The sequence below is a fragment of the Triturus cristatus genome, chromosome 6 (assembly GCF_964204655.1).
Source record: "Triturus cristatus chromosome 6, aTriCri1.1, whole genome shotgun sequence".
Classification (NCBI taxonomy): Eukaryota; Metazoa; Chordata; class Amphibia; order Caudata; family Salamandridae; genus Triturus; species Triturus cristatus.
The window spans coordinates 1,931,098,103-1,931,115,633 of NC_140589.1; the positions used below are offsets into that span (position 1 = coordinate 1,931,098,103).

The 17,531-nt window shown below is 48.9% G+C and overlaps 2 protein-coding genes across 15 annotated transcripts in view; both read left to right on the forward strand.

Moving 5' to 3' along the window:
- The window catches only part of LOC146822518 (uncharacterized), a 266,233-nt gene that overhangs the window by 110,029 nt on the left and 138,673 nt on the right, over nucleotides 1–17,531 (forward strand). The gene's annotated exons all lie outside the window — the stretch shown is intronic.
- The window catches only part of LOC146822519 (uncharacterized), a 237,470-nt gene that overhangs the window by 23,569 nt on the left and 196,370 nt on the right, over nucleotides 1–17,531 (forward strand). For 7 of the 14 annotated variants that reach the window (XR_014963323.1, XM_085613642.1, XM_085613639.1 and 4 more), the window contains exon 3: nucleotides 293–543. The exons of the other annotated variants lie outside the window; for them this stretch is intronic. Coding sequence is in view for 3 of the 7 variants with exons in the window: in XM_085613642.1 (XP_085469768.1) it covers nucleotides 462–543 (82 nt within the window). In the remaining 4 variants the exon portion in view is untranslated. The remainder of the gene's footprint in view (nucleotides 1–292; nucleotides 544–17,531) is intronic. 14 annotated transcript variants of the gene reach the window in all.

Consider the following 17,531-nt stretch of genomic DNA (forward strand, 5'->3'; position numbering starts at 1 on the left):
CATCTGCCATTTCTTTTCTCATGCCAGGAACGGTTTGCCTGTGCCCTGGTGATGTTTACGTGTTATGTTTTCACAGTTTATGGGAATTGCCAATGGCTCTCGTTGTGGCTGTCCTAATCACTTTTATCTGTGCCCTTTTCGTGGCTCTCATGATTCATTTTTCAGTCCTGTCTAACGTAAGCTCTTGCTACAGGCTTTCTCCTCTTGTTCCATGCGTGGCTATTGACCTCTGACATTGCTGCTGGTCTCTGCCAGAATTCGTTACATGTGCAATTTTTGCTCTACGTTTTAGTTCCTGGTCTGGATACCCTCACCCATCTGGCCGGGGACGGCATCCTTCTGCAAGTTCCCTGCACGCAGTGACTCTCTGGTGCCAGGCAGCACCTAGCTGACGGCGTACCGAGGAGGGCGACCTACTGCACCCCCGACCCCCGGTCTTGCTAGCAGTGAGTCCCCGGCCGATGGGGGGTGGAGGACCTTCACAGCTACTTCCCATTGACTGGAGCAGAGGTCGGTACGCTTTGCCAGACTCAACAGCCACCGGTGAGTCTTGATTGAGGGTTTTAAATCCTCCAGGTTGGGTTGTAGCAGGTAGCCCCTCATGTTAGAGCTATGGCAGTTTTGCTCCCCTGGTACAGGTGGTGGTGGTTATAGCACCCCTGTCATTGCACATCCTACTTGTGCTGGAACAATATCGTGGAGGCTGTGGCCAGTTGGGCTGCTCCTCCTGTGGTTGCAACAGTTTCTCTCAGGGTGCCAGTTCTTAGGGTCCATGAACTCAGGTCTGAGTCCAGCTAACTCACCTCTGCTGCGCTGGTCCCGGGTCCCCAGTGGGGCGCTGCCTCCTGCTGGATGCCAGAGGTGGTCTCTAGCTGTGCCTAGGGAGTTACCTAGGCACAAAAAGGAGGGAGTATCAGTTGTCCTATTGTCTATTATTGTTGGGTTCCTTGCATTTTTCTATTGCTGTAGTGTCATATGCCTCTCGTATATTGTGGCCAAGTATAGTTAGGATTGTAGGGTATTGTTAGTTTTGTCAGACATAATTTCTTTATTGGGTACTGCGACGCTACATAACTGATATTTGACGCTGCTAACTTTCTGACGATATAATAAGCACCCTTGAAATACTTACTGCCACCATACCAAATGTCTCCTTACATTACCGCCCATTTATCATGGACTGGCTGGCTGTCTTATTAATATTTGCCCTCTATTGCACAATACCTCCCCTTTGTGTCCTGTTCCTGTTGTCCTCTGACTTACCAACAATAGTGTTCCTATTTCCCCTGTTACTCTTCTGGGATTAGAGTAATAACACTGCACATAGTCACAGCACACAGACTCTCTGACAGCGCTGCTGCGCAGGGTCGCCAGAGCTCGCTTCATGTTTTATGTGTTTGCCTGAACTGTAGAAGAGTTCACCATTCTGCACTATCTACTTGATTGCCTGGACCCCATGGCGCAGTCCAGGGTGGCTTCAATTCCGCCTAGCCGCCCCTTCCGCCCGATTATGGGTTAACGGGAGATTGCAAGGAGATGGAACTACTAATCTTTCTTCTAAATACTTTCCTGTCACCCTTCATTCTGTTCATGGGACGCCAGTGACCTGTCTGTTTGCCTGCCAAATGGCTCCCTCTGCTATTGCAACAGCTGGAGAATGGCTGAGAAGCACATGATAGCGTTCGTTTACCCACTGTGTTGTCTGTTCATAGTATAGCGCGAGACCCCACCCATCTGTCTGGTGTGTCTGAATTGTCCCTGCACTGCAAGGAAGGTTAGCACACACGCTTCACACACGTTCCACTCATCTCTCACAATGGGAAACACTCTCTGTAAAAATAATTTAGACAGCAGTCAGCCAGCACCCCCCAAAGACTCCCCGGCATACCATGTGGCCCTACAAAAAGGACTGCATTCCATACTATTTATACATAAATGGCATGACCTGACAGCTAGGAGACCGGACTTACAGTTCCCTCATCAGGGGACGTACATCATCGATAAGTTGTCATATTTAAGACAAATGTTGAAACTAAAAGGAAAAAAGAGCCAGCAGAATGGGAATCATTTTTTCAGTGGGATCTGGTTCTACGCGACATGCGCACAACTAATGATGTGAAATCGAAAGTTCACAGGGAATTATTAGAGGTCAAGAACAAGGAGTTAAATGAAATAAATAAGCAAAAAATAAATGAAGATTAGAGAAAAGTGCAAATGGATGTGGTAGGATTATACCCATGCATGCCAGTAGAGAAAGAAAAGCAGGGAGGTAAGGAAAATAAGGGAGACTGTGAGAAGTTGGCCTGGTATATGATGTTCACTAGTTAAAGTGACCACCTTGTACCATGCCAAGCAACCCTTATGGTGTGGTTGTAAGTCAACCTTTTCGGACTAGCTGCCCTAGTGGTAGCGTAGGCTAAGCAGTCTTTGAGGCTAAACTCGTTAAAGCGTGTTAAGCAGGCTGTTTTACCATATGTAACCTCTCTTTATACCAATGAAAGGACACCACACAGATATATATTCAAAATATATATGTATTTATTACTCAAAGTATCCCCTAGACTCTTTATGAGCACAGGAGCACAAATCGTTAAACAAGAAAGTATTACAATATACAGAAGTTGCACTTTATATGGATGGGCCCTGGTGGCCACTCAAACCATATACTAAAATAGTGGTATAAGTACCACGACTAGGAAAGGGAAAAGGCCTAGGGCCTCTAGAATTGCTGGGCCTACAAGGAGCTAACGTTAGTTAGTGACAGGAGGTCCACGGGTCGCGTGGCAGTGAGGAAAGTTACACGCGAGCTCCCATAGGTTTTCAATGGGTGCGTAAAAGTTCAAAAGTTACTGCTAGAAGGGTCTTCTGGATGGACTACGAACTTAAGATTCAAAACACAGACACTAGAGATGTTTCTCTACACTTGGGCACCGGAGTGCCAGCTTTACCTCACCCACAGGAAGCGGGTGCATAGGTCTCGAAGTGTGTCGGGTTTCGTCTATCTGTTCAATGGAGCCTGATGACAAAGATGCTGCAGGCGGTCGGTCCAGAAGAGATGTGGTGGATCCAAGAGTGGATCGGAGTTGTAGAAGACCTGAAAGCAGAGGGGACAGTGTTCACAGTCACTAGCCAGTGACCGGCGTGGCACCAGGTAGGTACCAGGCGATGTCGGGTGCAAACAGGTGATGAGGTGTAGCTTGTCTCCGCAGCCACGTGGTCCCTGAAGGTCGACGACGTTCAGGAGTCGGTTCACGAGCTGTCCCAAGCAGGCTCTCGCTGTCGGCGGTGTCGGCGACTCGAAGGAAGCAAACCAGCCTTGGCAAAAGCAGGAGTGAAGAATGAAGAAAGCTGATTGTTCTGACCAGCAAGGTCAGAGGGGCTGCTCCTTTGGAGGGCAGCAGGGGCCAGTCTGGAGCAACCAGACCAGCGTCGTAGTTTTCAAGGTTCGTTGCCAAAATGGCCACTAGCCAACGGGCCAGGGACCGGGCAGGCGCGTTGAGATGCAAAGTGCAGAGGGGCCCCACGCAGATCGTGGAGATGCTGGAGGGCTCACCTTTGGTGCAGATGCTGCTCGGATGTTGGGCTTCTCAGGACCCAAAGCGCAACTTAGAGGGAGCCTCTGTTGTCGCGCTTGCAGCTTGTCGTGGGTCTTTCAAGATGGCTGGCTCCATGTGTCTCGGTGCCTCCACGGGTTCCTTCTTTTCAGGGACTGTGGATCGGGCGGTGAGAGGTCTGGAGGTCCAGGTCTTGTCGGGCTCTGGGCTCGGGCAGGAGGCGGCGGCAAAGCAGACGTCGAGTAGCTGGTTGGTGCTTGCGTTAGCAAGATGGTCACTCCCTGACCATAGGGGAGATTTCCTTCTGTCCTCTGTGCAGCAGAGCGTCGAAGTTCCCGTCTTCTTCTTTGTAGTAAGTTGATTCCAGGATGTCTGAAGTCTTAGGACACAGCTCCTACCTTTAAGCGGATTCTAGGGGCCGGACTACCTGCTAGGTCCCTCCCTTAGGGTGGGACCAGGAAGGGGGGTGGTTACACCCCCAATCCTTTGTCCAGCTCGCCCCAGGTCCGGGGCTGGTGTGCCCCAGGACCGGTTTGAACTGGCATATGCACCGAGGCTCCTTGTGAGCCTCAGGCATGTCTGATTCCATTCAAGCCCTACCTGACCAATACACAAAATCCTGTCTGGGGTGGTGCACGCACCTCCCCTGGAAGGAAACCCTTTGTCCACGTCTCCCAAGCTGGAAGGACTCCCAGCAGCAGGAGGGCAGACTTGTGTCTGTGGTGGCAGCATCCATTTTGTGGAGCTGAGGCTATGTCTGATTTTACCCGGGTTTCAGGTACTGTACATGTCGTGTCCCTCTAGAAAGGTGGAATGTTAACCCCGTCGCCAGAATTGGCGAGGGGTTAGTATTCCAATTCGTATGACACCTTACTCGACATGTTTTGATAAAGCCAAACCAAAGATAGCATTTAACCGCGAGGTTCATAATGCACTTAAGAGTATATGGTATGGCGATATCTGGAAACGGTAGAAGGAAGTTGTTCCGACCACTGCAGACAGGCTCAGCTCATGCCAGAGCACCATCTCACATGGAACCAAGCACTCTGCCTTCAGGATTGTTAAGGCCTGCCATAGGAGTGACTTATAGGTTAACATGTGTCCCATTTAAGGTTAGGTATAGGTATACTACACCTAAGTAAGAGGTGGTTACACCAACTTACCCCAGCTGAGTGATCAGCCAGTTGTGTCAAATTTGTTAGGCCAGGCCAGGGGTGGCACAATACATGCTTCAGCCCCTGGTAGGCCTTAGATACACCAATGCCCTGGGTACCTAGTGTACACTGGTACAGGGGCTCACAGGGTGATCCAATTCCAATTGGTTATGCACCTAGGGTGCATAGTGTCAATTTAGTAGAGAGAACAGCAGGCTGGGGGTCTGATTAGCAGGCCCACAGCCTCAATATGTCAAAAACCAGTGAAGCAAAAAGCACACATTTGGGGTGACCATAGGATAGCAGACCCTACTCTCCTACAGAGACGAAGACTCAGTACTAGAGGTCCTTTTAATGGGGCGAATAAGATCCACAACAGTCTCACACTCCGCTCCCGCAGAAAATCCCCCTAAGCTAACTCAACAGCTCAAGACAGATGCTGTAGCCTTAACACACAAGCTGATCAACGAAGAGGCTACCAAGATAGACTTGGACACCGTCCAAGACATTGCTGTTCTGCAGCTAATGACAGAGGCAGTCCACGCCGCCAGCAAATATAGTGATAAGAAAAAACAGCTGCAGGCTCAATGTGCACACGGAGACATAACGCAACCAAAACTAATAGACCGCAAATGGCTACAACAATTCAACGACACGTCAGCAGACGACACTATGTCATCAACCCAGTGGCAGTGCCTGGTTTGGGAAGTTTGTACATACGTACTGCAAACAGTCCATGACATTGGACTACTAGAACAGGCAATAGTAGGGACTCAACAGCCTGCAACCCAGGCTAGGCGTGACCGTTTCAGTAAAACAAATAGTGCTACTTCATCTCCACACGTCTTGCCTCAGTACAAAAGAGAGTACTGAAATCAAACACAGCCAATGGTGGGAGGAACACTAGCAGTAGACGCCCTCACACAACACCACAACCGATCATACTTAGAAAAGGTCCTGTCACTAGCACAAGCACAATTAATGGAAAAGGCCCCCAAGCTCACAATGCTTACGTCCAGAGAGCAAAGGCCGCAGGCCCAGATAGTACAGGTGTAGTCCCACTGCTACCTGCACAGTATGACTGGGATATAGCGAGGTTCAGCTTCACAGACTCGGACCTGCAAACATACAAAGACAGACTACAATATACAGTACTGCAACAGAGGAAGCAGCTGGTGAACACATTTGTAGTTTTAGAAGTAGTCCAGACCCTCACCCCTCACAAGGGAACACCAGCACCACCAACGGCTGCCCCACCAGCATAAATAATGCCCCTTCGAGAAATACCACCTCCACCAGGTAGTAAAATTAACGAATTGGCATATGTCCATGTCCCTTGGTCTAGACAAGACATTATGTGCTTTACTAAAGACTTCCCCAAGCTCAGAGAAAAACCAAGGAAATGGTACGCTGAGCTAGACAGGATGACGTTTTTGAGAGGACTGTTATAGTGAGATTTTGACACTTTATTTAATATAATAGTTCCAAAGGATCTGTGGGCGATTGTAATAGGAAAGTGGAGTAGCCAAAGGGGGAGCAAAAAAGAAGGAAGGGAGGAGCACCAGGAGATGAAGTTGATAAGAACTACAGAAAATACCAGAAGACAAGGTAGATTGGAACAAGATCATACATACCAAACAAGAAAAAGATGAGAGTGTGAACTCCTATTTTGACCGTCTTCTGCAAGTCTATCAGCAGAACAGCGGGCTAAAAAATCCAATGGGAGAAGCCATGCCAGCCTTTGTCACCACTTTTGTCCAAGGCCTGAGACCGCCTATTAAAACACACCTACAAACATCGTTTGTTTGCTGGCAGCAAGAACCCATAGAAAAGGTGCTGGCAGCAGCAAGATACTGCTCTGATTATCAGTCCAATGTACAGACAATCGAAGCAGAGAAAATAAAGAAAGAAAAAGTCAGACTAATGGTAGCACAAGAAAGGTTCTACACAAGTCAGCAAGGAAGAGGGAGGGGCTGAGGTAGGGGGAAGGGTACAGGAAGACCACAGAATGGCAGGTCAGCTTCCCTACCGCCACCGGGTACAGCTTGCTTCTACTGTAAGGACCCCAACCACTGGAAAGCAGACTGCCCAATATTAAAAAAGAAAAATGCTGAAGGCAGGCCCACACAGAATAGGGGACAGGACCAACAACAATACTAGCATAACACCCAGAGCACAGAGTATAGAAATAATGAACAGCATGGCTACATGCCCAGCGAAATGCCTCCAACACAGCAGGATTGGACAGGGAGGGACGGGTGGGGACAGCAGGACAATGGCTTCCCACCACTGCCACAAGATTTATTCTAGGGATGCCTGAAAGTGGAAGACTGCCTAATAGCTCCAGCCATAGGAGTGGATCAATCAGGTCCATATGTAGAGGGATCAGTTTGGGGCAAAATTGTACCCTTCTTGATAGGCACAGGAGCTCAAAGATCAATGCTAAAGGCGTCAGTGACGCCTGAGGCACCACTTTCGGGAACACAGGTTACAGCAGTCAGAATGACGGGACAACCAATAGATGAATATCTCACACAGCCACTACAATTAAGGGTAGGCACCATAACTGTCAACCATCAATTTATCCTCAGCATATTCTGTCCAGTGAACCTGCTACGTAGGGACTTGCTTTGTAAATTGCAATTCACCATACACTGCTCACCAACGGGTCTTCCTAGAAAGCAGACCTAATGGTCTGATGTTACAAGCTTTCATGACCTGCACTGACCCCGTCATACCCTCAGAGCTGCGCAACTGTGTGCCACCCCAAGTCTGTGCTACCAGTGCAAATGACGTAGGACAGGTGTTGAATTACCCGCCAGTGCAGATTAAATTGAAGCATGAGCCCTCCTCCCAAGAGTCCCACAGTACAAAATTTCAAAGGAAGGGGAGGAGGGCATAGCACCAGTAATACAGGACCTCCTGAAGCAGGGAATAATAAGGGAGATACGCTCTAGCCAATGCAGTACACCAATACTCCCTGTCAAGAAAGCATCTAAGGGCCCGGATGGGGCCCCCGTCTACCGTTTTACCCAAGATCTGAGGGAATTGAACAAAATAGTGATACCTTTCTTTCCAGTAGTTCCAAACCCAGCAACAAGATTGTCCAATATCCCAGTCACAGCCACATACTTCACAGTGCTGGATTTAAGCTCCGCCTTCTTTACCATCCCCTTGCACCCAGACAGCCAGTATCTTTTTAGTTTTAGGTATAATGGGAGGAGACTAACATGAGAAAGGCTCCCTCAATGCTTTACAGAATCACCCTCCATCTTTACGAATGCACTAAAGACAGATCTGGACTCCCTGGTACTGAAGGGAGGCTCAACTCTTATCCAGTACATAGATGATTTACTACTGGCCTCGCCTTCAAGGGATGCTTGCGTACAGGACACTATTGCCATCCTGTGCCACCTAGCAATAAAAGGTTACAAGGTTTTGCCCAAGAAATTACAGTTCTGCCTCACTGCTCTGACATATTTAGGCCACGAACTGTCTGAAGGGGCCAGGAGATTACTACCTGACAGGATAGCAACAATCACCCACTTTCCCCGACTACGCACACAAAAAGAGGTTCGGGCATTTTTGGGGGTGACGGGATACTGTCATCACTGTATCACAAATTTCTCCCTCATTGCAAAGCCATTACAAGCACTAACACACAAAGAGATCCCAGACGTGGTACCTTGGCCACCGGATTGTGACAAGGCATTGAACAAACTCAAAAGTGAACTGAGTGGAGCACCAGCGCTAGGCCTCCCAGATTACAGCAAAGATTCCCACCTGTTCTGCCATGAGAAGGGAGGGTGCTTACTAGGGGTGTTAAGTCAAAAGCACGGATCCTACTACCACCCAGTGGCATACTACTCAGCCACACTAGACCCAGTGACCTCTGCGCTCCCACCTTGCCGCCGAGCAGTCGCGGCACCAGCACCAGCAGTAGAACAGTCTGAGAGCATTGTGCTGGCACACACAATGATTTTGCACGTTCCCCATGCGGTGGACAAACTGCTCACGTCCACTAAGACTCAGCACCTAACAAATGCATGACTTACCAGGTATGAACTGATACTGTTAGCACCACACATTGCCATCAGGAGATGCACCACTTTGAACCCAGCATGCCTTTTGCCAACAGAGCACAAGCTGGATGATCTAGAATCAGACGATGCCTTTCACGATTGTGCATTAGCCATTGACAGACACACAAAGGTGCGCCCAGACTTGAAAGACACAGCACTTCCCGATGTCAAAGGGGGCTTGTTTGTAGATAGGTCATGTCTTCGGGATGACAAAGTAACTTTGCAGGCCTCCTATGCAGTGGGCACAGCTAATAAACTACTGGAAGGGGGAAGGTTGGCAAACACCAAGAGCGCACAAGCAGCCAAACGCGTGGCACTGACGAGGGCATGCACATTGGCTAAAGGAAAAAGAGAACATATACACAGACAGCTAGTATGCCTTCGGAGTGGTCCATGACTTTGGCCAGCTGTGGTCAATGAGGGGATTCCTCACATCACAGGCCTACAAATACAACACGCCCAATTGATAAGTGACCTTCTCCAAGCCCTGTTATTACCATCACAAGTGGCTATCATCAAATGTGCAGCACACACTTCAGCAAAGGACTATGTGTCAAAAGGAAATGCATTCATTGATGGGGAGACAAAGAGAATAGCACTGACAGGCTGTCGGCTAGCTACGGTGCAGATAATCAGCAACAGTAATGACACAGATACTACCAATGATTCATTACATTTTGATCCCATACACATTCAGAGCAAAGTGGAGAAAAATGAAAAAGAGGACTGGGCAAAGGGTGGGTATGTGCAAACAAAGGAAGGTTTATGGACAGGGCCTAATGGAAAAAAAATGCCTATCTTCATCCATGCTTCCCTCCATGGCGCACCTATTTCATGGTCCCACACACGTTGGCCGGGACGGCATGATCAGGTTATTTTCCCAATGTTGGTACCGCTGCAAGTTTCATCAAATAGCAGAAAAACTTTGCAGACAATGCACTGTCAGTGCACAGTATAATACTGGGAAAGGTACACCAACTGCTCCTGGCCACTTCCCACCGCCCTACGGACCCTTTGAAAGTCTCCAGCTAGACTTCATTGACATGCCCCCCCACCCAGACATACAAACATGTTTTGGTAATAGTATGCATGTTCAGCAAGTGGAGCAAGGCCTATCCAACAAAGAACTGTGATGCACACACTGTTGCTAAATGCCTCCTGAAAGACTTATTGACATGCTTTGGAATTCCATCCCTTCTGAGCTCTGACAATGGACCTGCGTTCATTTACCATGTTATAGGGGGAATATGTAAGGGGCTTGGTCACACAAAAGTTACACTGTGCCTATCACCCACCAGCAGCAGGTGCTGTGGCGAGGAAGAATGGGGTGTTGAAGAATAAGATTTGAAAAATGTGTGTCTATCAACTGAACTTTCATGGGTGGATGCACTACCACTAGCCCTGCTGGCAATGAGAAGCACACAGATAGGGTAACAAAGCTCAGCCCCCACGAAATAGTCTTCGGCCGCCCCATGAACATTGCAGGCCATATGTCCACAGCTCCACTATCGATAACAGACGATTTGCTTTTATGTTACTGTAAGAAATTAACAGAGACCTTACGTTATATTCATCGCCAGGTTCTGCAGGCTCTTCCAGAAGCAGCAACTCCACCGCCACATGATCTGCAGCCTGGTGATTTGGACCTGGGTAAAGGCACACACCCGACAGCACTGCCTCCAGCCAAGGTGGAAGGGACCGCACCAGATCCTCTTAACTACAGCAACAGCCGTCAAGTGTGAAGGGCTGACATCCTGGATACACAGCTCCTACACCAAGAAAGCAGCAGGGCCAGACAGCAGAGATCAAGCTCCGCTACCACCTCCAGTGGCATCTGAGGCGTCCTGCAGGTACAACCTTCGCTCCACCAGACAAGCAAGAACGGACAATTAGTGAAGAAGAGGTAGTTCCCTGTTCGCTGCAGGCCAGGCCTCCAACAGAAAAAAGAACATACCAGAGGCACTCCCCTGCTGCGCACAGCAGGTCAGGCTCCAGGTATCATGCCAAATAAGTGCCAACTGTCACGTGCTAGTAACCTCTGACAGTACACAACACAGGCACCAACAATCCTTTTCAAGTGTTGCTGGGTCTGCATCAATTCAATTCCAATAGCGGCGCAGAACCTGCTAGTTAGTGTTGCTGGAGTCTGTACAAATAGCACCTGTAGCGATACAGACCATGCTAGGTAAATACCGAAGGCAAAGCTATCAAGGACACGCCTATAACATGAATAGCATCATCTGATTGCAAATGCCAATAATAAGGTCTGGAAGAATCAGATCTCTGCGGATACAAGTGGAAGAGTTAGAACTAATAATTCGCATAAAACTGCTGTCTCCTGGGATAGAGAAAAAGTCAGTACTGCAATTGACTGTGCCAAACCCTCCCCTATTGAGTGGACTAAGAAGCCTAATTTTGCACGACATTTCATTCCCTACTTTCGGATATCAGGTACCAGCGCAAGATATTGCATTAACACGTCTTGACATTCTAGATTGCGTGGTTTATGCAATAGAGGACACTGGTTCTGGCCTTATAAGAGACGTTGATTAAAGGCACTGATCAAAGTGAAGAAATATAAGAGACTTATTACAGGACACCCCTACAAACGCCTACGAACGCCTACGAACATGCCAAGACCATGTGCAGAGGAAAAGAAATGGCCATCAGTGCTACTGGCAATACTGTCGCCATTCCCAGGGATAATTGTGACTGCACTGATAATAATATATGCAAAAGATTTGTAAATGCCGCTCCTTAATTTTGAGGTGGGGGATGGAAGTGGTTCAAATATAACAGATGAAGAAAGGAAAATTAATGACAGAGCTGGACATTCCAGGGAAGGTTGATATTAAAAGAGAAAAGGAACAGGAATTATGGAACGAGTATCAAGGGAATACATTTGTTGAGATGCTAAAAATGTATGTACGCATTATGAACATATCGGGATGTTATGTTTGCACACATCTACCAACAAACACAGAAAACAGCATGAGCTATAATGTCCTACCTGTCTCTAAATATGTGGGGTGTGTCCTAATGCGCGATATGCTCTTCAGACAGCATAACATGTCCATTACTGTTGCAGTTTCCATGAAGGGGATAGCAGTAGGACCGGCAACTGCAAGGCCTAAGACACAGAGAGTGCCGCGCATGAACATGCAAGCAGCAAAAAGAGATCAGGCAATGCTCAATACACTTGACAAGACTGCTAGGAATGAGGAGTGGAAAGACAGGGAAGGCCGGGACAAAGGGGCTGAGGTATAAAAAAAAAAACAGATTTAGGGTAAGACAACAGCTCATCGCACCTTCATGCATTTTAAATGGACGGCACCTAAAAAGCCAGCTGTGCCGGTGCGCCCCCTCAAGCAACCATGCACAATATCACAACTAGTGAAGGGAAGGGAAGCACGGAGGAAATGCAGTTTTGGGTGTAGCATTGCAGGGTTAGCGAGGGGTGAGCAGGGATTAAGGGAATGCGAGGAAAGGAATGATTAAGCCCTACGAATTTCAGAAGGTGAATATTCAGTAACGCCATCAATTTTCATTGGTGAGAGTAACTGCACACACACAACAAAGCTATCGCTAATTAGGAAGAATGATCAGCGATCTTCACCTGGACTAGTGGGATTCAAGGGACTGTTCTTTGTGACCAATGGGAATACTTCTATTTGCCCCCGGGATGGTATGGTAGTTGCTACCTTGCCTCAGTCCTGCCTCAAATTACACACTTCACTGACCTAGTACAGGTTGAACACCAATAGCACCGGACAGGAAGGGTTAGGAGGACACCAGAATGGCAGGATGATCTAGTGACCGTGTTAGGGGCAATGGTGCCTGGTGTAGGGGCAGTATATACCTCCATACGGACACACCAGTTAGCAAGGATGATTAAAGATCTTGCAGATCCAACAGTAGCAGCTTTGGGAAATATCACTGAAGAACTCACTGCCATGAGAGCAGTAGTAATACAGAACAGGGTTGCTTTGTTATGTTAAATGTTATGTTAAAAATATTTGTACCGCGCACTTTCACCATCGGTTTCTTGGCGCTTTAGACACCATCCTGGCAAAGGAAGGAGGAGTATGCCAAGCCATCCACCAGGTGTACTGTTCCTGGATACCTGACAACAGCCGCAATATAGACAAGGCAATACATAACATAAAAGACATAAAGGAGGAAGCACACGGCATACACACTGGAGGAATGTGGGAACAGCTAATGCTATGGTTAGGAGACTGGGGGATCATGGATATTGGAGGTGATTATTGTAATAATAACAGTGCTAATCACCCTCTGCATAATGATCCATGTTTGTCCAGCATGCTGCACAGCATTTATATCCTGCTGTGCACAATGTATGCCCCACAACAAATGGCACGGACCTCATGAACATCACACCAATGCTGATGATGAAGGAGAGGAGATGGTGGTGAGACATTAGGAATTAGTGATTTGGTATCAGATGGGGCAATTTAGAAGCCATCTTTCTTTATGATACCAAATGCAGTAAGCTTCTAGGCCCTGTTAAGTTGACATGAAAATCACTGCACAAGATGCTTGTACTTTTCCTTTGCTTCAGAGGAATGGCTTTAGTAACACAAGGTTTGCTCGAAACAAGATACGTGACAAAGGAAGATGCTCGCTTAGACACAAACGTTTCAGCATATCCTATTTCACAATATTTCAAGTCATTACTATTATGTTGCAATTATTAACTGGAATTGTACCAGACTGATATCTTACATTACAGTGGAAAGTCCCAGAAACTGCCTACTTGGGACACGTGGTCAGGAACAATATGTTTCGGACCTTAAATGGTATAGCACTGCTTAGGCCTTTGCTAATTGGTCAAATTAACTATGCTTCATTTGTACTACGTATGATATGATGCTACATCCTTTGTGGTTTGGGCCTATAAAAACTGCCAGATACATCACCTCTTTGGACATTCAGTGACTTTGCTGATGTCTCCGTGCTGCACGTTAATCCACTGTTTGTTGGTCTCCAATAAACCTTGCTACATTTTGTGCTGATAGAGAGTTGTATGTGTGGTATTATTTCTTATTTCAGCTTCTACAACATGACGTAGCTGAAGATCCTCACCAATGTTACAAAGTAGACTCACACGTAGAACGGGGTTCCAATTAACCTATATTGCACACAAAGACTGCGGTTGGTGCTTCCTCTTCAGCCAGCATCCAACTCACTAATCAATAACCCTTAAAGCATGACAACACTAGAATGCAGGCCCTACCAATTTAAGGAAACATTACCTAGTTAGGATAACTATTAACTTACAACAGGGAGCAATGATAACGTCTGATTGTTGAAATCCGTTTTTGTTTTTTGCAGTTTTGTATAGCGTGAACTCGACCTGTAGGTATTGGAGCACTTTGCAGGAGTACTAGTTACATTACAAAAGAACATATTCATTTTGGTAGGCACAGGGAGATAAAGTGATTTGCTCACAATCACATGATATTGAACCAACTCCGTGACTCAAACCGGGTTTACCATCTCCAAAGTAGGCCACTCTGGGCGTTTCAACACACTCGCTTCACTTGTTTCAATACAATGACGCTCACATTGATAAAGACTGTTCTTTGTCGCATAACATGTAAATACACACGGGGTAATAAAATCAAGAAACACAAGGCAAGGCCGCGGGGCTCGGGCCGGTAAGGACCCGGCATTTTACTTTGTATATGGAGCAGCACATGAACCTGGTAGAATCAATGAGAACGTAAACAATCCCTTGTTATTCTACAAAGATCCTGAATGACCCTCAGAGAGGGATGGGAAGGATCCTGGGAAGAGAGGCGGCAGAGGGAGGTCACTCCAGCCCTGAGACAGAGGTACAGAGAGAAGAGGGAGTATAGGGAGAGGAGGGGTACTGGGGTGGAGGAGGCACTGGGAGAAGGAGCCAATCAGAGGAAGGTAGCACCAGCCCTGAGTTACAACTTAGGAGAGGAGCAAGAGGTACACATAGAGAGGAGAGGTACTGGGGGAAGAGGAGGTGGTAGAGAGAGGCTACCACCAGCCCTGACCCAGAGGTACCGAGAGAAGAGGGAGTATAGGGAGAGGAGAGGTACTGGGGGAGGAGGAGGCAGCAGAGGGAGGCTACCACCGGCCCTGACCCAGAGGTACAGAGAGAAGAGGGAGTATAGGGAGGGGGGAGGTACTGGGGGAGGAGGTGGTACTGGGAGAAGGAGAGGAAGGTGGCACCAGCCCTGAGTTACAACTTAGAGAGGAGCAAGAGGTACACATAGAGAGGGGAGGTACTGGGGGGTAGAAATAGGGAGAATAAGAGAGTCAGAGGAAGTTACCACCAACCCTGAGTTATAACCTAGGAGACGTACAAGAGGTACAAATACAGAGGAGAGTTACTGAGGGAAGAGGAGAGACAGGGAGAAGATGAGAATCAGAGTAGGTTATCATCAGCCCGGAGTTACAACTTAGGAGCAAGAGGTACACATAGAGAGGTACAGGGGAGTGATACCGGAGAAGAGAATCGGAGGAAGTTACAACCAGCCCAGAGTTATCTCTTAGGAGCAAGAGGTACACATAGTGAGGAGAGTTACTAGGGGAGGAGGAGATACCGACAGAAGAAGACAATCAGAGCAATTTACCACTAGCCCGGAGTTACAATTTAGGAGAGGAGCAAGACTTACAGACGCAGAGGAGAGGTATTGGGGGGAGAAACAGGGAGAAGAAGAGAAGCAGAGGAAGTTACCACCAGCCCTGAGTTACAACTCAGTAGACTCGAGAGGTAGAGGAGGAAGGAGGGGAGAGGCAGAGGAGCAGAAGGAAGTCCTCACCAGCTCTGGTTTGCAGCTCAGCAGGGGGAGGTACAGAGATAGAGAAGGAAGTCTCCTCACCACCTCTTCTATCCAACAGATCCACACCTCTCTCTCATAGCTGCCAAGATTTCAGATTGTTTATGTGTGGCATTTTCATAATATCAGTGTAAATATGAGTGACCCTTCCTTGCAAGCAAAATCAAGCAATGAAGAGGAGGGAAACATATAAATATCAGAAATTACACCCATTTGAGCAACAAGAAACTCTAATATGATCTTGAAACTGCTGAAAAGCACCAGAAATGAAAGGGCACTGTCGGACCCGACTGTACCAAACAGGATGTGAGAGGCATCAGCGCTGATGATCTCAGCTGCCTGCTAATAAATTATCATAAATACTCAGTCCCTTCGGTCAGTTGACTCGCGGAGTCGGAGTGCTGTCCAGCCCACCGCAACTCCTGGCAAACTTCAGGAGAATGAGAGGCTAAGGCACATAGGCTGTAATTTTTTCAAAAGACTTTAGCTCGGCTGCTAGCTCTCTAAAATAATTCAAATCAATGTTACTGTAGGTAATAGGCCTGATCAGTTTATTATGAGAAGCTATGCAAAAGCGCCAGGTTGGTTGTATTTATTGTGAAAAGCATATATTAAAAGTGACTAGGGGGCGTGGCCTGAGGCGTCAAGATGGCGGTCGCACTCTAAGAGTGCTCCGGACCCCTCTGACATCCGCCTCAAATCCAGCGCTCATCGGCACCCATCTGGACCTCCTACCTGAACCTGTGGTTCCCCCGACTGGTGGTGCCCCTCATCTGGCATTTTTCGTGTGGATTTGTGGCTCCAGTGCCTTTCTTCGGCTCGGGCCTGTTGCGGCCTGCTGAGTCCCTGCAAGCGCGGCCCCCAACTATCGGGGCAGCGGCACCGGGAGATACACGGTGCTTAAGGGGTTCAGGCGGCTGCCGGCATCAGCGGAGGCCGTGCGGCGCCTGTGGCTCCTGTCCCGGCCTCGGGGCGGCCTGCCACTGGGAGCGTGACCGGTGGCTTCCTCTGGCGTGTGGCCTTTTGCGGCCTGCTGTCTCTGCGAGCGCGGCCCCTACTCATCGGGGCCGCGGCACCGGGTGATCGGCGGTGTTGAGAGGGGCCAGACGGCAGCCGGTATTTCTGGAGGATGTGCTGTGCCTGCGACTGTTCTGTCCTGTGGACAGCCTGCCATTGAGCGTGTGTCCTGCCCTGCAAGACGTGGTGTACCCCAGCCTAGGCTCGGCCAGCATATCAGCTGGCACCCGGGGCGGCAAAACAGTTTCGTAAGGTGAGCGGTGGGAATCGGCTGTCGGTCGGGCAGCGGCGGCGAAGGCGAGGGTGCGGATCACCAGTCCCCCTGCGCCCCATGTACATCCTCGTGACCTCTTGGGGTTTGCGGCCTATACGTCCACGTATGCCCGGCCCCAATCAGCGAGGCTGCGGTGTTGTTGTCTGTTGGTGCTGAGGGGACGTGGCTGGCTGCGGCTCCTGAGGGGTCCACCCGGCGGCTGCGGCTCCCGGCCCGGGAGGGGCCTGCGATCCTGAGCTTAGACTGGCCTGGTGGGGTTGCAGCATCTCTGGTGGGACACTGGCTGAGTGGAGGAGGTGTTTGGGGTGTTAGGGGCCCCCGGGCGGTGCGGCTGATCTGTACGGTGAGTGGGGACCAGCTGTTGGTCGGGCAGCAGCGTAGGGGTTGGATCGTTCTCCCCCCACTCCACTTCCATCTCTGGCACTGTGCAGGGCCCTCTTCCTCTATGCTTTGTGTGGAGGCCGATTGATAGACCTGACCATGGTGCCCTAGGTGGTGGGGCCTGGTGGCATTGGGTCGGGCCCCCCTCCTGGGCGCCACGTTAGCACTGTCCCGGAGGTGGTGTTCCCCGCTCCTGGCGGTTGGGGCGGGAACTGGCTGCGGTGTCTGGG